General features: G+C 39.5%; 2 protein-coding genes across 13 annotated transcripts in view; one reads left to right on the top strand and one right to left on the bottom strand.

The window, feature by feature from the left end:
* LOC103796120 (uncharacterized) overlaps positions 1–21,738 on the top strand; it is a 127,081-nt gene that overhangs the window by 64,885 nt on the left and 40,458 nt on the right. For 10 of the 11 annotated variants that reach the window (XR_008475100.2, XR_013523167.1, XR_013523170.1 and 7 more), the window contains one exon: positions 565–1,323. The exons of the other annotated variant lie outside the window; for it this stretch is intronic. Coding sequence is in view for 1 of the 10 variants with exons in the window: in XM_078339961.1 (XP_078196087.1) it covers positions 565–580 (16 nt within the window). In the remaining 9 variants the exon portion in view is untranslated. Of the gene's footprint in view, positions 1–564; positions 1,324–21,738 lie in introns of those variants that run through there. 11 annotated transcript variants of the gene reach the window in all.
* The window catches only part of DEUP1 (deuterosome assembly protein 1), a 134,713-nt gene that overhangs the window by 11,902 nt on the left and 101,073 nt on the right, over positions 1–21,738 (bottom strand). Inside the window, exon 15 of one of the 2 annotated variants that reach the window (XM_017977695.4) lies at positions 4,028–4,173. The exons of the other annotated variant lie outside the window; for it this stretch is intronic. Coding sequence (XP_017833184.1) covers positions 4,150–4,173 — 24 coding nt within the window. The 3' untranslated portion in view covers positions 4,028–4,149. Of the gene's footprint in view, positions 1–4,027; positions 4,174–21,738 lie in introns of those variants that run through there. 2 annotated transcript variants of the gene reach the window in all.

Below are 21,738 nucleotides of genomic sequence, written 5' to 3' on the forward strand. Positions count from 1 at the left end.
ACATGGTGGGTGCTTGGGAAGGTTTGGATGAATGAGCCAAGGAGAACCAACAAAGAGATGAGAGAGGTTGATGCCCTGGGCTCTCTGCAGCCTTAATGAGGCTGGCCTGGCTTGGGCAGGAGGGGTGCTGTGTGCCTGGAGACTGCAGGCTGCCTGTAGTTCCATGCTGGAGATCGGCTGGGGAGATCATGGAATTTAGAGCAGGAAAGCAAGTGGCTTGAGCCATGAAAGGGAGAGCCACTCCTCTGAGCAGATGGGGCGTAATTGGTGCTTCCCAATCCTTTTGCCTCGTGGCATGCACAGAATACAGTATTATTCGTCTGGTATCCAGGACCTTGTCCAGCTGCCCCTGGAGCAGAGGCCCCTCTCACAGCATACTGGCGACCCAGTGCCCACTACTTAGGGGGCTAATCCCAAGGGAACTTAAAGCGTGGTGTGGCCTCTGTTCTTAGCCCCTTGTCATGTAAGTTGCAGATATTTTTCCTAGTTTTTGCCTTTAACTTTATGATTTCTTTTTTCTTCCACTTGGTTTATTCTTGACCGTCATGGTTGTTCCCCCTACAGGAGGTTCCAGCCTTGACAAGGAGTGTGGCCCTTCCTGGAATCCCTCTGGACACACCTTCCTAGCATCCTCTAGGAAAGATGCGGCAGCTCAAAGGGAAGCCCAAGAAGGAGACCTCCAAGGACAAGAAAGAGCGGAAGCAAGCCATGCAGGAGGCCCGGCAGCAGATCACCACGGTGGTGCTGCCCACGCTGGCTGTGGTTGTGCTCTTGATCGTGGTGTTTGTGTACGTGGCCACACGCCCCACCATCACTGAGTGAGCCCTGTAGCTGGCCCTCGGACCCCATTGGCAGGGAGAGGAGGCGCCGGAGGGGGAAGCAAACAAAAAATGGCTTTCATATTCAGAGATGTTCATGCTGCTGAGCTATAAGCAGGAGCACCCTGTCTTCTCTGATCTTTGACTTGATTAAAGTATCTCTGCTTTTCTTGGGAGGGAATAGGGGATGTTTTATCAGTGAATGTGCCATACACCTTATGGTCCACTTCATGTGCCTTTCAGATTTCAAAGCGTGTGTGTGTGTGTGTTTCTCTCCTAAAAATAGTTAAGTAGCTCCACCTGAAGAGGGGGAGGAACCTCTGGGTCAGGAAGCAGCTGGAATCCACACTCACCTCATTCCCATTGTTTGGATCATGCCTCTTTCCAGCACGTGTTCACAATCTCCAAAGGGACTGTATTTCTTCTCTGTGCTTAATGTGATTTGAAATATGTTGAATCCCAGTGAAATATTTATTTTTTGAATAAAGGAGATAATAGCCTTAAATTGGATGCTTATCATATTTTGCAGGAGGTGCTGTCTGTGGGACTCCCCTTGCCCCCGGGTCTGCCCCTCTTCCCTCTCCTTCCTTTTCTTCTGTGGCTCTCTCCACCTTCCCCAGAACTCCCTCTGCTCATCATTTTCGAGTAAAATTATGCTTTTTGACTGATAATTTTAAGATGGAGAGGGACAGAAAGGATGGATTAATTGGCCTGCTTTATGAAGTAAGAGTTCTAATTGGAATATGACCACAGGTGATTTTTACCCTAGTTAGTTTTTCCTACTTTAATTCCATATGTTTGTGCAAACAGCAATACAGAGTGGTCCTGGAAATAAAGGTCAGGCTTGATTTTGTTCTTAGCTGAAAGGATGCAAATTGTTGGCATTCTAGGTGAGTTTTCAATGCAAATTGGCTGGAATGGTTGCTTCATTTTATTCTAAAAGCACTGCTCATGCGGTCCTGCTTCCTGATGGAGCAGCCCCTTTTTGGAAGTCAGATTCATGGTTACTGTTCTGAGGATGTCTGTTCTCCTGTCGTTGCTGATTATGGAGATTTGTGGGGAGAGAAGCGCTATTCTAATCCTGGTGGCTGTGCAACTCGCTCACTGATGGCAGAGGCTGTTAGTGGAGATTTGGGGCTTCTTGGAGTGAGTCTCTCAGAAAGGACAAAGCAGCTATTGAAAGGAAGGACTTCTCTGGCTGATGCCTGGAGAGCTTGGACTCGGCAGGTTGACAGAGCTCTGCAGCCTGCTCCGTGAGCTGGTCTCAGAGAGACCTGGTACCTCCTCATGTTTGCTCAAGGGCCCGTGGCCCTGTAAAGATATTTGCTAAAATACTTCCCAAATTCAGACGTTGCTAGCATCAAGTTCCTCTAAGGTTTCTGTTTTCCTCCCTTTTATTTGGTTCTGTTATGAGCTTCAGTGCTTGCTGGTCTGAGAAAGACTGCAGGCCACTACCCCAAGGACTTGCTCATTCAGGAGCTGGAGGGAGGAGGAAGGCATCTGCAGCCATCCCTGCTCCTTGCAGCAGCCGCTGTGCGGCTGGTGAGTCCCCTTCCCACGGCAGATGCTGTGAGAATGGAGCAAGGAAAGCCCGTCCACTCCAGCAGAAAGAGCCCAGTCTGTGTGTCTTGGAATTAGCCGATCTATATTTAGTTCCCAGGCTACCACTCAGCATTGTGGATTACTTAACCCCGCTGAATCTGTTTCCCTGTCTGTAAAGAACTGGTAAAGTCGCTTTTAGGAAGGTGAGCCCTCTAGTAGAAAATAAGGCTTTTAGAACAAACGTAGGTTTTGATGCAGATTTTGCTCCTGGAACCCCTTTGACTCTACTTAGAGATTATCTTGCCTCATAGGATTGTAGGGAGGGCTAAGTTAAAATAGTGTATTTGTAAAGCCAAATCGAGTTACTCATAGTTACTATATAAACAATAGTAGCTTGATATTTTACATGTATTTATGTCTCACACAGTCTCATGAGATATGTACGATTAGCACTCAATCTTACAAATGAGGAAGCTGAGGCAGACTAGGAAATCTTCCATGTTACCAGCTAGTGAGTGGAGGAGCCCTGGTTTGTTTATTCTTAAGCTTTTATTATGGCATGTTTTAAACATACACAAAAATAGATGCAGCATGCCTCAGCAAACCCCACTACCTGGCTGCTCCTGCCCATCCATCTGCACTGCCCCCACATCCAGACACCCTCATGTGCACACATGCCTTGGACTGTTTGGAGCAAAACAGGAGATGGGATTTTAAGCCCAGGCAGCCTGGCTCCAGAGTCCATGCTCTTCTTTATCATTAAAATCTTGTTGACTTTCAGTAAGTAATTTTCTGCACTCTCCTGGTCTCAGGAAGCCTTGCCGGCCCAGGGTATTTGAACAGTCCTCACCTGGTCATGGTGAACAGCCTTTGATGCCGTCTTTAGACAAATAGGTTGTGAGTTTGGCCTGCCCTGTGGGCACTAACTCCACTCAGCCTCTGGTCTGTTGCTTAGTTAAAGAGGAGCCTCACCCAGTAGTCATAAGAGAAATATCTTTTCCATCGGCTCCTTACTTAAAATATATCAGTGTTCTTGCTTGGGATATTTGGCGTATGATGTGAAAAGAATTTGATCTTTAGGAAACTGATATATTTGAATTCTACTTCAGCTGCTTTCTAGCTGAATGACCTTATTCAGGCCCCATGACCGGAGCCTCACTTACCTCATATCTGTGAAGTAAGGTTTATTATCTAGGGGATGTTGGGAGGCTATATTGAATATGAAAACGGCATACATTGTGCCTAGTACGTTATGGAGGCCCCATAAATGGCCATTCCCTTTTCGTCAGTGTGTTCAAAAACTCAGAATGTAAATGAAGGCCTGTTCCCCAATGCTTTACTGGCCAAATGGCCACGCCACACCCTGTAAAAGATCCTTTAGGTGCTTGTGACTATTTTCACCACTGTTTTCCTCTTTGTTGTCCAGCAGGGGGCCTACTGGGTTTGAACTGGACCTTCAGAAGGCAACTACTAGACGGGCTTGGAGAAGGCAGGCTGAAAACAGACTTTTAAAAAGATAACAATTTTGATGTGAGTTACCTGGTAGGGACGAGATGCCAATTTACTGTGGACTTGCTGGGTGGAACTTTTAACAATTCTCGTGGGAAATAGTACTCTCGTGTGGGTATACTTGGTAATTATTTGAGACACCAGCTTCCAAATTATTTCCAGTTACTCAGTGGCTTCAAGGCAATACTGAATTATTTATTAGGAGTTTCACAGAAAGTCATGCTGGTGTTTCTGCAGTAGAATCTGGGACTCTTGGCTTTCAGAGTCCTCATTACCAAGCCTAATGTTTCTTGAAGAGCATATTCTGAAAGAGGAATTGAGTTGGAAACAAGAATAGAAACCATTGTCATTGGTTTAAAAGGTGTCATTTGATGTATTTTTTTTTTTGAGTTCTGATACCAAGATGTGTTTGTGTATTCATTTTCTGACCAATGAAAATCTTGGTGATGATCATTGTCATTGTGGAGGGTATGAGACTGAGAGAAGGATCCAGACCCAGTCTGCCACTCAAGAGTGTGACATTGGCCAGGCGCCTCATGTAGGTATGTTGGACCACAGAATCTCCTGAGAGCTCTTGTATCCCAGAGATTCTGTGAACGTAGAGTTAACAAAATACCTATGTGAATGAATAGATTTACTTGGAGCTCAGAGAACAAGTAAATCTATTCATTCTCTTAGGTATTTTGAAACAATAGATTTACTTGGAGCACCAGCAGCACCTGGTATTAGAGGTCTGAGGATAGAAGCTACAAGGGAGCCTGTGTCTCTCCTTGCGATCTTCCCAGTGCTCTATAAATGCAGCGGTTGCTACCAACTGGTCATGAGTCTAAACCTGTAAAGGTTAAGTTCAGTTTGATTGGTTCTGAGGCTGCCAGCTCTCATTTTTCCTGGTCAGTTCAAAGACATAGCAAGTATGCACTCTTTTGTCCTTCATGTGTCCTTCATGACTTAAGATGGGGAAACCTGCAGCCAGGTTATCTGTGAACTGGAGATGGTTAAGACATTGCCATAGGTTGCTAGGAAAATTCAAGAGATGATTGTCCTTCCCTCTTCCCCAGAAGGGTCTCACACCATTATTTACTTGTCAGAGGTAGAAAAATCAGGAAATCTTTTGAAATGATGGCTCTTAGGTTTTTCTGGAAGTCTGCTATCACATTCCCTACAGCTCTGCCTTGAAAATATCCCATATAGGATGTTTTTTGAAGATGTCTGCTTTATTTTGAATGTATTTGAAACTGCCTAATTCTGTGTTCTGCACCATATTTGCCACAGACTTTTGCTTAAATATTAGAAATGAGATCCAGAATTTTGGGATCAATAAAATATATTAATAGCTTCATCTAAATCTTTTGAGAGCAGCTGTACTAGAATTGTGAAGGGATTGTACATCCTCTGGACCCGTGTTGCCCTTTCTCCATGCTCCAAATATCAGGCAGGGCAACTGTGCATGTATGCTTTGCCTCTACCCGGCAAACCTCTTAGTCTTTCAGGCCTAATTTTTTCTTATGAATCTTAATGTACTTCAGCAGGCAGTCCTCTTCTGAGTATTTTCTCATTACAAGGCAAATGTCCCTGACTTCAGTGTATTTCAGTCAGGTCATGTGTATTATTTACCTGCCTGCCAGTTCTTTGGAAAGTAGCCAGTTTTTTCAAAAAGCTGTTAGTCCCTTCAACTGTTGAGTAATAACATAAGGAATGCAGAGCTAAGAGAGCATTTGGATGTTCAGTAATGTCATGGGTAAGGGTCTCTCTTTCCTTCCCTTGTTGTTTGCTTCCCCATTGTTTCATAAAGGTTGTCTCTTTTGAACTTTCTCATGAGCAAACTTTCATCCAACCTTTGAATATTTCTTTTCCAATGGAAACAGGCACAGCTGGACACACGCGGATCACCCCAGCTTTTTCAGGAAGCATATTAAGCCATTTGTGATCAGACTTAACTTCAAAGGTACCAACAAGTTTGGGTTGGAATAAATTAAAGCCCATTATGAACTCCTTTTGCAGACTCCTCCACCTTGAAATTCCTCTGTCTCCACCTGGTTCCGTCGAAGGTCTGCCCATCTATTTCATCCACCCCATTTCTCCAGAGATACTGAAATTGCCTTGTCTCACACAGTCCTCCCAGATTGGATTTTAAAAGCTGTAACAATATCTACAAAGACATATTTAAAGCAAAAATGCCTAAAACATGGAAAAAATATAAGGAAGACAAATATGAACAAAAGCTATGGCCATAGTTTTCACATCAGCAAAAGAAATATAAAGTAGACATGCCATAAGGGGCAAAGGACGGCACATAGCAGCAGTAGTACTCTAATACAAAAGAGACTATGATCATGAATGTGTATGTTAATATAGCTTCAAAATATATAAAGCAAGTGACTTGACAAAACCACGAGGAGAAATACATCACAATTTTAGTTGTTTTTAAGGAAGCACTTTTAGAAGTTCATAGATCAAGCAGCTGAAAGGAGCAAAAATGTAGAAGATATGAATAATAAGCTTGATATATAAAAATAGATCCTTTCACTCAGTGGAGAATATAGATTTTTTAAAGAGTGCACATGAAAAACGTTAATAAAAGTTGGCATAATTTTCAACTTTGATGGAAAATAACCCCCAGATTCAAGAAATTCAATAAGCTCTGTGTAGGATAAGCAAGGAGAACCCCACATAGGCATGTCAGAGTGAAATTGCTAAAAACCAAAAATAAATTGTGGTGTGCATGGAAATCTAGCCTAAAACTTCTCTACCATTTAGCACTTGAAGAGCAATGCCTACAAAGTTCTCAGGGGGAAAAAGACCAACCCAAGAGCTCTTTTGTATTTTTCCTTCGTATAACATATTGCTCATTTAACAACTATTTACAGTGTAACAACTATGGACCAGGTACTGTTCTTGGTACTGGGAGATACATCATTTGAGCAAAATACAAAATATTCCTCTCTTTATTAAATAGAGTACATTCTATCAAGGGAACACATCAAACTAACATATAACTGCAATACATAAGCATTTCTAAACATTGAAAAATTAGGAACTATTTCTCATGAATATTTTATGAAGAAACATAGAGGATAATGTCCAAACAAGAGAAACGGAGAAGCTACAGCAAAATAATTTGCTATAGGATTAAGATATAATCAGCTGTGCAAACCATGGTTTCAGAAATGTTATAACAAGTTGGAAGTGAGAAGATACAAGGTGGCACATGTATTTTCTTGCTCTTTTAATGTTAGGACTTTATTTAAAATGATAATATACTTTGTGGTGTAAGGGTAAGTACTGAAAGAATAAATAGAAATAATATAACCAGCTGATTTGGTGTAAGAGCAGTTTGAAGTGAAGCACACTATTTTATTGTTGCTTATGTATGGTGTCAGTACATAGAAGTTAAGGAAATAGAGTCTTAATGAATAAAGGTGCTAGAAGAAAACATGGGGGAGAACTCTGTATTACTGGTCTGGGAGTGATTTTTTGGATATGAACCCAAAAGCACAGACAACAAAGGCCAAAATAGATAAATGGGATTACATCAAATGAAAAAGCTTCTGACTCAAGGAAACAATCAACAGAGTGAAGAGACATCCTACAGAATGGTTAAAATAAGAGTACAGCTGAAAGGAGCAAAGATGTAGAAAATTTGAATAATATTAAGCTTGATATGATACATAAAAATAGATCTTTTCACTCAGTGGAGAATATGTGTGTGTATGTATATATATGTTTTGTTTTTGTCTTACATGTTGCCCAGGCTGGAGTGCAATGGCATGATCTTGGCTGTCTGCAACCACTGCCTCCCGGGTTCAAGTGATTCTCCTGCCTCAGCCTTCTGAGTAGCTGGGATCACAGATGCCCGCCACTACGCCCAGCTAATTTTTTGTAGTTTTAGTAGAGATGGGGTTTCACTAGGTTGGCCAGCCTGGTCTCGAATTCCTGACCTTGTGATTTGCCCGCTGCAGCCTCCCAAAGTTTTGGGATTACAGGCATGAGCCACCGCACCCAGCCAAGAATATACATTTTTTAAAAGTGCACATGAAAAACAATTGTCTTAATTTTCAACTTGATAAGGAGTTAATATCCAAATATATATGGGGGATGGTTAATGGATACCAAAAATACATAGAATGAATAAGATCTGCTATTTGATAGCACAATAGGGTGATTATAGTCAAGAATGTATATTAAAATAATGAATGTAGTTGGATTGTTTGTAATTCAAAGGCTAAATGCTTGAGGGGGAATGGATACCCCATTCTGCATGATGTTCTTATTTCACATTGCATGCCTTTATCAAAACATCTCATGTACCCCATAAATATATACACATACTATATACTTACATAAATTTTCAAATAATTTTAAACCCCAGATCCCAAATATATATAAATATATATGGAACTCAATAGTAATAAAACAACTGAAATTAGAAAATGGGCAAAAGACCTTAATAGACAATTCTCAAAAGACATACAAATGAGCAACAGGTATATGAAAAAATGTTCAACCTCACTAATCAGGGAAATGCAAATTAAAACCACAATATCACCTTGTACCTGTTAGAATGGCTATTATTAAAATGGCAAAAATGTGTTGGAGAGGATGTGAAGAAGGGAACCCTTGCATACTGCTTGTGGGAATGTAAATTAGTACAGTCATTATGGAAAACATGGAGGTTCCCCAAGATGTTAAAAGTGGAACTACCATGTGACCTACCAATCTCACTGCTGGGTACCTAGTCAGATGAAATCAGCATATCAAAGACATACCAGCACTATTCATGATAGCCAAGATATGGAACCAACCTAAGTGACCATCAGTGGACAAATGGATAAAGAAAAAGGTATATACGCAATGGAATACAGTTCAGCCTTTAAAAAGATGAAGTTCTGTTACCTGTGACAATATGAATCAACCTGGAAGGCTTTATGTTAAGTGAAATAAGCCAGGCACAGAAAGATAAATACTGCATGATCTCACATGTGTAATCTGAAAAGGTTGAACTCAAGAGTTACAGGGGCTGGACGGAAAGGAGTTTGAGAGGTATTGGTCAACAATACAGAATTTCAGTTAGGATTAAGTTCAAGAGATCATCATGTAATACAGCATGATGACTACAGTTAATGTATTCTGGAAAATTACTAGGATTTTAAGTATTCTCATCACAAAATGACAACTGTGTGAGGTAATCCTTATGTTAATTAGCTCCATTTAGCCATTCCACAATGTATACATATTTCAAAACAACATATACATGATAATATATAATTTTTATCAATTAAATAAAAAACCAACAGATTCTGGAGAGGCCATGGAGAAATGGGAACGCTTTACATTATTGGTGGGAATGTAAATTAGTTTAGCCACCGTGGAAAGCAGTTAGGAGATTTCTCAAAGAATTTAAAACAGAGTTAGCATTTGACCCAGGATTCTATTACTGGGTATATACCCAAAGGAAAATAGACCATTATACCAAAAAGACACATGCACACATGTTCATTGCCGTGCCATTCACAATAGCAAAGATGGGAAATCAACTTATATGTCCATCAGTGTGAACTGGATAAAGAAGATGTGATAGATGAAATACTGTGCAGCCTAAAGAATGAAATAATGTCTTTTGCAGCAGCATTGATGGAGTTGGAGGCCATAATCCTAACTGATGCAGGAACAGAAAACCAAATACTGCATGTTGTCACTTAGAAGTGAGAGCTAAACATTGAACATCCATGGATGTATACATGGGGACAACAGATACCGTGGGCTACTAGAGAGGGGAAGGAGGGAGAGAAGTGTAGTTTGAAAAACTTACTGGGTACTCTGCTCACTACCTGGGTGCAATATCCCCAGGTAACAAATCTGCATAGGTACTCACTGTATCTAAAATAAAAGCTGAAATTAAAAAGAAAAATCAGGAAATTGTATGAAATATATAACAATCATTTGCAAACAAATGAAAAACCTTTCCTGACAAAAGACTAGAGAAAAAAATAATGAAGTAGCCATTAGGAACAACTAAGACAAAATAAAAACTTATAAAATCATGACAGCACACACGAGTGAAGGAAACACAAGCTGTACAGCTTCTGTATACTTTGGGTGTTATAAATATTGGAAGTTATATATACATTGGAAGTTATTTTGGACCATTGATGGAAATAGTGTCATGTCACATATGATGACAGAAGCAAGACCAAATATAGCTAGCTATCTGTGAAAATGGCCTGAATATACTTATTTCAAGAAAAAAGACTTAAATTGGAATATAAAGGAAAACCCAATGTACATCTTATAAAAAAGATATACCTTAAAGTGATTCAAAGCAGTTGAAAGTAAAAAGATGGACAAAAGTATATCAGTGATGCAGCTAGAAAAAAGCAATACCATTAGAGGAGAGCTCAAAGGAAAATTCATAGCTTTAAACATGTATCTACAAACAGTAAATTGTCAGGGAAACAAAGAGGAAGCAGTGGTTACAACCTTACTATTAGATAGAGTTGAATGGGAACAAAAAGCATTAAAAAGAGCTTGCTATCGGAGCAAGTAAATAAAAGAAGGATTTAGAAGGCAAAAAAATATATCTGACTCATACATATTAAACTCTGTTCCTCAAAACAGAGGCTATGTATTTTTTTTCTAAGTCTCAGAAACATTTACAAAAATTATTTACTTAATGTGTGTTTACTTCCTCTAAATCCTGAGCTCCTTGAGATACAAAAAGAACTTGTCTGTCTTGTTAACCCCATTTTCCTAGGAGCTAAAAGAGACTATCAATAAATATTTTTGAAAAAGTGAAAGAGCAGATAATTCACAAAAGAAAAATGCAAATGACCAGCAAGCTCATGGAAAAAAAAAAAAAAAGCACAACTTTGTAAACAAAAATTTTTGTTCAAGTAACAATAGAATATCATTTTAAGTATCAAATTGGCAAAGCTTTTAAAAAGCAGCACGATCTAAATCCTTTGCTTTATACATAAATGCATACGTAGATAATTTGTCAACTTTCAAAATGTTGAACTAAATAAATATGAAGAGTTCTTCCCAATTCCCATTACCCTCTTGCAAACTTCCAAGTAGGCCATGGTCTGTGAGGAAATGTATTACGTTGTGTTATGTCCCATCCTAATTTCTCCTGGATTTGTGAGTGGCCTGTATCTAGGCAAGGTGACATGTCCTCCAGATAGACCCACCACAAGGGCCGACCCCTGCTGAACTGCGTCCCAGGAGCTCTGCTTAGCTGCTCTTGCCCATCACTGTCCATGGCTCCACTGCACTGCTGTACCTTGAGGGAATATCTCCCTGAGGCTGGTATTTAGTCTACTGCTGATATGTAAATTTGCTGCATGGAGCCCAGACCATATTTACATAGCAATTAAGGTCTATATTTCATGGTTAGATTTTCAGACTATCTTTATATATATATATATGATTTCATGCTAGTTGCCCAGGCTGGAGTGAAATGGCACCATCTCGGCTCACTGCAACCTTCACCTCTCGGATTCAAGCAATTCTCCTGCCTCAGCCTCCTGAGTAACTGGGATTACAGGCATGTGCCATCACACCTGGCTAATTTTGTATTTTTAGTAGAGATGGGGATTTCCCCACTTTGGTCAGGTTGGTGTCAAACTCCCAACCTCAGGTGACCCACCTGTCTTGGCCTCCCAAAGTGCTGCTGGAATTATAGGTGTGAGCCACTGCACCCGGCCATAATTTTCAGACTACCTTAAGAAAGTTATTTGAATTTTAGAACATTAGAGATGAAAAGATCCTTAGGGTTTACTGGATCAATCTCCTACCTCTTCCTGGAGCATCCTGATAGATTATGATTAAATATATAGCATTAGGGGAGCCTAGAACTGGAGAAGATGGGCCCCAAATACTGATGTTAAAAAATAAAATAACAGAATAACAGGAGAAAAAAATTTTGAAGAACATTTCATATCCAATTAAGGATGTCTTATCACTGTACTTTCTCCTTCATGTTAGGTTTGGAATTTGACCCCTGCCTTAGTCATTACCTATAGTAATGATAAGAAATAATCCTAGCTACAATCAGAATAACTCCAGTCCATGTGCATGAAGTAGGCATGGGAGAGGAGCCTATGTCCCAGCTCTTAACTGGATAAGAATGATGACAAACCCAGGGAGGCTGAGGCAGGATTGCTTGAACCCAGGAGGTAGAGGTTACAGTATGCCAAGATTGCACCACTGTACTCCAGCCTGGGCAACAGGGTGAGACTCCATCTCAAAAAAAAAAAAAATGCTAACAAACTTAGATGTCATGTTAAACCCTTACAACCACAATTCCTATATGTTGGCTCAGGCTGTGATTATTTGAGATAAAGGCTGAATGAAGACTTCTGGTTAATGATGGTGAGTTGAATACATGCTCCCTCCTAAAGGTAAAACTATAGTAAAGTAAAAGGAAAAGAGACATATATTCCTAGTGAAGCAGGATATTTCCCTGACCCCTTTGCAAGACTTGTGATGGGGGTACCTCGTTTACTTAGCCTGCCACTGTCAACTCCTTGCAGGAGGGAGTACGTGAGTAAATGAGGTGGGAACTGGAGTGTGTGAGTGCAGGAAGTGGTTGGCTGCTTCGGTGCTGGCAGGAGCAAATTCCATGCAGGCCCTGTGGCAGTGTCCAGGTTGGGGTGCCTGTGACCCCCAGAGCCCCACAGGGAATGTTACAGTGTTCTTTTAGCTCTGCCATCTGCAGATGGTTTAAGTGTTAACAGCTCAGTGGGCCCTTTGCCTCATCACATGAGGCAGCAAGGGCAAAGGGCCAGTGTAACAGCCTTTTGTATCTGTACTTGTGGCTCCTGAGCTCTTGTGTGGTGTCCAGGAAAAATGAGGTTGCATGAGCGAATTGAAGGATGGTAAATGCGGGGAATTTTATTGCTGATGAAAGTGGCTCTCAGTGGGAAGGGAAGCCGAAATGGGTTGGGAAGGTAATCTTCCTCTGAAAGATTTCTTCCTCTGGAGAAAGTCTGGCCATCTCCAGCTGGATTTTTCTCTGAAGTTGTGCCATTATGCTGTCAGTCTAAAGTCAATCTGCTTCTCTCTGACATCCAGCTGTAGTCCTGACATCCAGCTGCTTCTCCTTTCTGTTGGCTGAGTCTGGGGTCTTTATAGGCACAGAATGGGGAGGGGCGGGGCCATGGGTAGTTTAGGAAAAGGCAACATTTGAGCGGGAGAGCAGGGATAGAAGTTCTCACTTTGGGCCACAGTTTCAGGGTTTTAGCTTGCGGGTGAGGTTTTTGCCCGGGACCCACCCTTTCTTGCCTAGAATTTATCTGCTTCCTGTCTCTATCACTAGCATGAAGAGAAAGGGGGCAGAGGTAAGAACAGCTCCATTTTGAAAGATGAAAAACAAATGGATGAATGGGAACTGCCTTTGTAGACCTGAGAACAATGAGTTATAGTTGGCAGTGAGAGCATCTCAAAATCAGCTCAACTGTCACTGCATATCCTCTTAAAGCTCAGGAATGGATATAACCAGGTTCTTAGGGAAGTGAGTGCGAAGGTAAAGCTAGAAAAAAGATTGGTAGAAAGCCAGTCTAAGAACTCATTAAACTACCAGATTCTTTCCCCAGCTGTGGCAGAAGGCACGTGATTCATTCTCAAGAGAGAGTAGAACACAGAACAAAAGGCACCAGGTACAGTTGAAGGAAGAGGTCTTGTACTACAAATATGGGCTCAAGTAATATACATATGGAATGCTAAAGTCCTCAACTTTTTTTTCCACCTGGCCACCCCAGAATGTGGCAAGGAAGAGTATACCCTTCAGACGGAAAAGTAGAGGCAGCCTCTCAGAAACGTAACAGATCCAAGAGAAAAGACCTAAGGACACTAACATTGAGGGCTACTCAAAGAAATCTATTTGGGTTCTCCTGCAGTAAAGTTCTGGGTTAGTAAATTCCACTGAGCCCACCTATGGGCACAGAGCTTTTTAGTGTCCCCCCTTAAATGCAAGCAGATGGCTAAGGATCATGATACATTTTTAAAAAGACAGAAGCCAACAACATAAGGGAACATTAAATAGTGATGCAAAGGAAACAGAGGCCATACTGAATGACTGAATAATGATTGCTGTTTGGATCAAAATAAATTTCCTAATGTGAGTGTGAATATAGATGTTTTAATATGGTTTAAAATTTGTTTTTCTTCTGCACACTGGCCAAAACAGATTGTGAATGGAAGGGCTGAGAAAGTTAAAACCAATATATACAACTTAAACAGATATCCTGTTCAAAGAACAATTGTATTTACCTGGCCTGCAACACATTTGAATAAAACACACACCAGCTTCCATGATATAGTGAGAATCCAGGATGTGTAGTATATGGAAGAATATAACCAGAGAAGATGAACTCATGGTGGTGATATTAAGACGAAGAGGATTTTGAAGGTTCCAGATCTAGAGGTTACATACTCACTGTTCCTGTCCCTTTCCAATTAGGATTGGGATGGACATTGTCCCTGCAGCAAAACCACTATAGCAATTATAAGAACCAAACGACTGAAAACACATTTTAGGACCTCTCCGTTTGGATCTCTATAGTGTTAGCATTTAAAATACCATTGAATGAACATACAGTGTTTCTTGGTGTTTGCATTAAACTCTATAAACTACTACAGCCTGTGGGCCAAATCCAGCCTGCCACCTGCTTTAGAACAGATGGAAAACTAAGAATAGTTATTTTAAATTAAACTTTTTGAAATAACTGTAGATTCACATGCAGTTGTAGGAAATAATACAGATAGATCCTGTATACCCTTTACCTAGTCCCCCTCAGCATTAACTTCTTCAAACCTATATAGTACAGTATCTTAGTACGATCAGCACATTGACGCTGATGCAGTCAAGATACAGAACAGATTGTCGCAGGGACCTCTTAGCTTCTCTTTTTATAGCACATCCCCTGCCCTCATGCTCCCACCCGCTCTGTAGCCCCTGGTAACCACTAATCTGGTCTCTGTTTCCATAATTTTGTCATTTCAAGAATGTCATATAAATGGTAGAGTACAGAATGGAACCTTTTGGGATTGACCTCTTTTTGCTCAGCCTAATGCTCTGCAGAGTCCTCTAGGTTTTGCATGAAGCAATCGGTCTTTGTTTTTCTCTATTGCTGAGTAGTATTCCTTGGGATGGAGGTATCACTTTTTAAAAAATCATTCACCAGTTGAAGGATATCTATGCTGTTTCCAGTTTTTGGCTATTACGAATAAAGCTGCTCTGAACATTCACATATATATTTTTTGGTGAACATAAGTCTCTACTTCTCTGGGGTAAATTTTGAAGAGTACAGATGCTGGGTTGTATGGTAGTTGCATGTTTAGTTTTTAAAGAAACTGTCCCACCATTTTTCAGAGGAGTGGTACCACTGCATTTTACCAGCAATGTGATCAGTTTCTCTGTGTTCTTGTCAGTATTTAGGGCTGTCATTATTTTGTATTTTTAGCTACTCTGGTAAGTGTATAGTGATACCTTACTGTGGCTTAATTTGCATTTCCCTAATGGCTAATACTGTTGCACACTGTTCCATGAGCTTATTGGCCACCTATCTATTCCATTCAGGAAAACGCATCTTCACGTCTTTTACCCATATTCTAATTGGAGGCTTCATTTTTTTATGTTCAGTTTTAAGAAATTTTTATACATTCTAGACATTAGTCTTTTGTTAGATATGTGGTTTGCAAATATTTTTTCCTATTAGCTTTTCTTTTCATTCTCTTAACAGTCATTTTTTTTTTTTGAGATGGAGTCTTGCACTGTCGCCCAGGCTGGAGTGCACTGGCATGGATCTTGGCTCACTGCAACCTCTGCCTCCTGGGTTAATGTGATTCTCCTGCCTCAGCCTCCCGAGTCGCTGGGACACCACCACACCTGGCTAACTTTTTGCATTTTTAGTAGAGACGGGGTTTTACTGTGTTGGCCAGACTGGTCTCGAACTCCTAACCTCGTGATCCACCCTCCTTGAACTCCCAAAGTGCTGAGATTATAGGCATGAGCAGTGGCGCCCAGACTTAACTGGCTTATTAGAGCGAAAGTGTTTGGTATTTATGACTTTCAATAATTTTTCCTTTCATGAGTTGTGCTTTTCCTGTCACATCTAAGAACTCTTTGCCTAGCTCTAGGTCCCACAGCTTTTATCCTATCTTTTTGCCCTAAAAATTTCATAGTTTCACATTTAAGTTCATGATCCATTTTTGTATAATTAATTTTATAATTTGTCAATTACCAAAAATGATAATCTTGATGGAAAGTGTGAGATGTAAGTTTCATATTTTTGCTTTTGGATGTCCAATTGCTTCAGCATGGTTTATTGAATGGCTATCATTCCTCCATTGAATTCTTTTTGTACTTTTGTCGAAAATCAGGCATAGTTGTGTGGGTCTACTTCTGAGTTCTTCATTGATACCACAGAGTCTTCATTACTTTCCCTTTATATTGTCTCAAAATTGAGTAGACTGAATCCTCTTTATTCTTTTTCAAAATTGTTGTAGCTATTCTAGTTTGTTTACCATATAAAATTTAGAACAATCTTGTCTGTGTCTAACAAAAAGTCTTGGGATTTAATAGGCATTGCATTAAATCTGTATATCATTTTCTGAACCCGTATATCTGAGACCTTTACTATGTTGAGTCTTCTAATTGATGTATGTCTTTCATTTGTCTTTGATTTCTTCCATCAGCATTTAGCAGTTTTCAGCATACAAATTCTGCATGTGTTTTATTAGATTTACACCTATGTTTTTATTTAGTGATTGTAAATGTTACCAGATTTTAAATTTCAGTGTCCATGTGCTCATTGCTGGTATGTATACATGATTTTTGTGTGTTTATCTTGAGTCCTGTGAGCTTGCTGGGCTCACTTATTAGTTTTAGGAGTTTTTTTTTATGGATTCCTCAGGACCTACTACTAGATAATCATTTTACTAAAAAATAGGAAAGTTTTATGTCTTCCTTTCTGATCTATGTACCTTTTATTTTTTGCCACTTATCACATTAGCTAGAACTTCCAGCACTTTGTTAAATAAAAAGGGTGAGAATGGACATCTTTGCCTTGTTCCTGATCTTAAGGGGAAAGCATTATTTTACCATTAAGTGAAATATTATCTATAGATTTTTGTAAATATTCTTTATCAAGTTACCTTTTGTTCCTATTTTTCTGAAAGTTTTTTTAATCATCAAAGAGTTTAATTTTGTCAAATGTTTTTTTCTGCATTAATTCATATGATCATGTGAATTTTCTTTTTTAGTCTTCTCATGACTTTAGGTGGACTACATTGTTTGATTTTTGAACCAGCCTTGTATCTCTGGAATAAATCTTGCTTATTCATGGAATATATATTTTGTTAAGGATTTTTGCATGTCTATTCATGAGAAATTTTTGTTTGCAGTTTGCTCTGTTTTTGCACTGTCCTTGTCTCATTTTGCTATTATGGGAATATTACTCACATATGAATTGGGAAATGTTTTCTTTCCTATTTTCTAGAACAGATTTGTGAAATTTGTGTTCTTATTTTTAACTTTTTCTAGAATTTTCTGATGACACTATTTGGGCATGGATATTTCTTTTTTGGTAATTTAAAATTATGAATTCAACTTCCTTAGTAGTTTAGGGCTATTTAAATTTACTAGTTTCAAATTGAGTGAGTTGTAATAATTTGTGTTTTTTGAGAACTAGGCCCATTTCCACTAAGTTGTCAAATAAATATTTGTGTTCATAGCAGTCTTTTGTTTTTTGCAGAGTCTGCAGTGAGATCCTCTGTTTCATTCCTGATATTGGTTATTTGTATTTTCTTCCTTTTTTTTGTCAGTCTTGCTAGAGATTTTTCTATTTTATTTTTTTCAAAGAGCCAGCTCTTCACTGATTTTCTCAATTTTTCTGATTTCCATTTCATTGATTTTTGCTCTTTATTATCTCTTCCTTTTGTTTGCTTTGGTTTATTTTGGTCTTTTTTATCTCCTAGGTTCTTGAGATGGGAACTTAGGTGATTTGAGACTTTTCCCCTTTTCTAATGTATGCAGTTAGTGCTATTAATTTCCCTCCTAGCACTGCTTTAGCTGGGAACCAGAAGGGTCCTTTTTTTTTAAGTTTTTTTGGTGATTTAATCATTTTATTTATTTTATTGATTCTCTTCCAGGATCTTCATTTTATTCAATTTTCTGGATTTTGATAATACAATGAGGTATAAATTATTGTTTCCCCAAACACAAAAGATAACAAAAAATGCTAATGAGTATTCTACTCCCTTAGTTCTTTTTCTTTTTTTTTTTTTTAATTATACTTTAAGTTCTGGGATACATGTGCAAAATGTGCAGGTTTGTTACATAGGTAAACACATGATATTGTGGTTGGCTGCACCCATCAACCCATCTTATATATTAGGTATTTTTCCTAGTGCTATCCCCCACCATGCCCCCACCCCCTGACGGGCCCCAGTATGTGATGTTCCCATCCCTATGTCCATGTGTTCTCATTGTTCAACTCCCACTTACTAGTGAGAACATGCACTGTTTGATTTTCTGTTCCTGTGTTAGCTTGCTGAGAATGAGGGTTTCCAGCTTTATCCATGTCCCTTCAAAGGACATGAACTCATCTTTTTTTATGGCTGCATAGTATTCCAGGGCATATATGTGCCACATTTTCTTTATCCAGTCTATCATTAATGGGCATTTGGGTTGGTTCCATGTCTTTGCTATTGTGAACAGTGCTGCAGTAAACATATGTGTGCATATATGTCTTTATAGCAGAATGATTTATAATCCTTTGGGTGTATACCCAGTAATGGGATTGCTGTGTCAAATGGTATTTCTGGTTCTAGATCCTTGAGGAATGGCCACACTCTCTTCCACAATGGTTGACCTAATTTACAGTCCCACCAACAGTATGAAGCGTTCTTAGTTCTCCACAGCCTCTCCAGCATCTGTTGTTTCCTGACTTCTTAACGATAACCATTCTAACTGGTGTGAGATGGTATCTCACTGTGGTTTTGATTTGTACTTTTCTAATGACAAATGATGAGCTTTTTGTCATATGTTTGTTGGCTGCATGAATGTCTTCTTTTGAGAAGTGTCTATTCATATCCTTCACCCACTTTTTGATGGGGTTGTTTTTTTCTTGTAAATTTGTTTAAGTTCTTTGTAGATTCTGGATATTAGCCCTTTGTCAGATGGGTAAATTGCAAAAATTTTCTCCCATTCTATTGCCTGTTCACTCATGATAGTTTCTTTTGCTGTGCAGAAATTCTTTAGTTTAATTAGATCCCATTTGTCAATTTTGGCTTTTGTTGTCATTGCTTTTGGTGTTTTAGTCATAAAGTCTTTGCTCATGCCTAGGTCCTGAATGGTATTGCCTAGGGTTTCTTCTAGGGTTTTTATGGTTTTAGGTCTTATGTTTAAGTCTTTAATTCATCTTGAGTTAATTTTTGTATAGTGTGTAAGGAAGGGGTCCAATTTCAGTTTCTGCAGAAGGGACCAATTTCAGTTTCTGCAGAAGGGTCCTTTTTACCACTAAGCTCAGGTGAATACCCTGACTCTCCACCAGGCCTCCTCTGCCCCACCTTAGTGGCGGGGTATAGGGTTGCCTGTTCCTGCCTTCTGGGAGATTCCCACATAATCTGCACTGATGCTGTCACCTGCTGGCATGAATGAAAGTTCTGTTACCCTGCTCAGCCCTCTCCAATGCCACTTTGCTGTGTCCTTGAAGAGAGGGCAGAAGTCTATGCTCTCCCTCTGCCTTTGCTGGTGTGGGAGTCAATAGGGCCAATAGCTTTTTTTGTGGTGTTTGGCTGGATTTTAGTGGTTCTTATCTGAAAGTTTTCTGTCTGCCCCTTTCCCGGTCCTTGCCAAGAGAGAGCAGGCTTTTGATGGGGCCTTTTCTGTCTGTGCCTATTGCCAGCTTTTTCGGCTCCAAGTCTGGGATACGTGAGTGCAGTAGTTTCCTAGGGCACTGTAACAAAGTACTACACATTGGATGGCTCAAACAACAGAAATGCATTGCCTTGCAGTTCTGGAGGCTGGAAGTCCAAAGTCACGGTGTCAGTAGATTAGTTCCTCTTGAGTGCTGTGAGGGAGAATCTGTTCCAGACCTCTCTCCCAGCTGCTTGTAAAGCTCTGTAAAGCTGACAACTTAAGACCACCTTTAAAATTATTTAAAATGTATTTGTGAATATCTAAGTAGAAAACAGCTATGTTGACTGGTAAACTAACCAATGAACATAACATTGAAAACACTATTCAAGTATATTCAGGATTGTGGGCTATCACCTAGCATCTGGGCGAGTGCCTGACCCTGGATGGGTTCTCAGTAAGTCTGTGGAATGAATGATAAGCCAGGTAGCAAGCACATGAGAGCATCTGTTTACTTACCTTCTCCTTCCTTCACTTCTTTTTCAACTCATCCTTTATGGTCCAACTCAAAAACCAGCTTCTGGGTTAATCTCACTGTCATCTGAGAATTTTTAAATCTTTGTATATCTAAAGTTTTATTCTCCCCCAACCTTTGGGTGCCTTATGCATTTAGCATACTATCTTCAATAAAATAAATGCATTTTCTCCAAAATAAAGCTATTATGTTTGGCCAGTAAATCCTATCTATTCTTAAGTACTCATATTTTCAATATTAAAAATGACTGAATGATATATGTTTGTTTTCCAATTTCTGGGACTGTTCTTGATTCATGTTTTATTGATTATTTTAAGGGTTTTGTGTATATATACATTTATTTACTTATATATGTTTATATATGTACATATGTGAATACACACACATATGGATATATATTCTCTTGGGTGCAACTATTGTTAATATAAAAACTTTGGTTACAAAGTAAACTTTATATATAGTAAACATTTTTCTCTGAAGCCAAAGAACTGTTTTAGTTTGATTACTCATAATTTTATCTATCAAAATTGTTTGGTAATGATTCATAAAATAATTTATCATGACCAAGGTATATGTTTAGGCTTAGAAAAGGTTTCAGCTCAATCAGCACTGACTTTTGGAAGGTATTCCTCAAGATGATGAAAAGGAAGTATTTCCAAGCTGCAGTGTTGTTTTTATAAACAAACAAACAAACAAAAACCAAAAGAAATCATACCAAATGAGAATGATAGCTCAGTTCTTTTCTATGTTATCAATTTAGTGTATACAATTTTTTAATGAAGAGAGATCTGTTGTGCATACCTCAAGTACAAAGAAGCCTGTTGGTCCTATGTTATGTAATAAATTTTTTAGGCAAGTGCTGTGGTCTGAGTGTGTTGCTCCAAGATTCATATGTTGCAATGTAATCTCCAGTGCAGCAGTATTAAGAACTGAAGGCTTTAGGAGGTGTCTAGATGATGAGGACAGATTAGCGCCCCTATAAAAAGAGGCATGAGGGAGCTTGTTTGTCCCTTCTGCCATGAGGACATAGCTAGATGTCATCTATGCAGAAGGTGGCCTTAATGAGACTCCAAATCTGCTGGTGCCTTGACCTTGGACATCCCAGTGTCTAGAACTATAAGCAACAATTTTCTGTTTGTAAATTACCCACTCTAATGTATTTTGTTATAGCAGCCTTAACACACTGAGGCAGCAGATCCCTACACCTGATAAAAGACACATTGACCAGATATGTGAAAAAGCTTAATTCTTCATTTTATTTATTTATTTTTGAGATGGAGTGTCACTCTGTCACCAGGCTGGAGTGCAGTGGCACGATCTCAGCTCACTGCAACCTCCACCCCCTGGGTTCAAGCGATTCTCCTGCCTCAGCCTCCTGAGTAGCTGGGACTACAGACGCATGCCACCACACACAGCTAATTTTTGTATTTTTAGTAAAGATGGGGTTTCACCATGTTGGCCAGGATGGTCTCGAT

This window comes from Callithrix jacchus, chromosome 10 (genome assembly GCF_049354715.1).
Source record: "Callithrix jacchus isolate 240 chromosome 10, calJac240_pri, whole genome shotgun sequence".
NCBI lineage: Eukaryota > Metazoa > Chordata > Mammalia > Primates > Cebidae > Callithrix > Callithrix jacchus.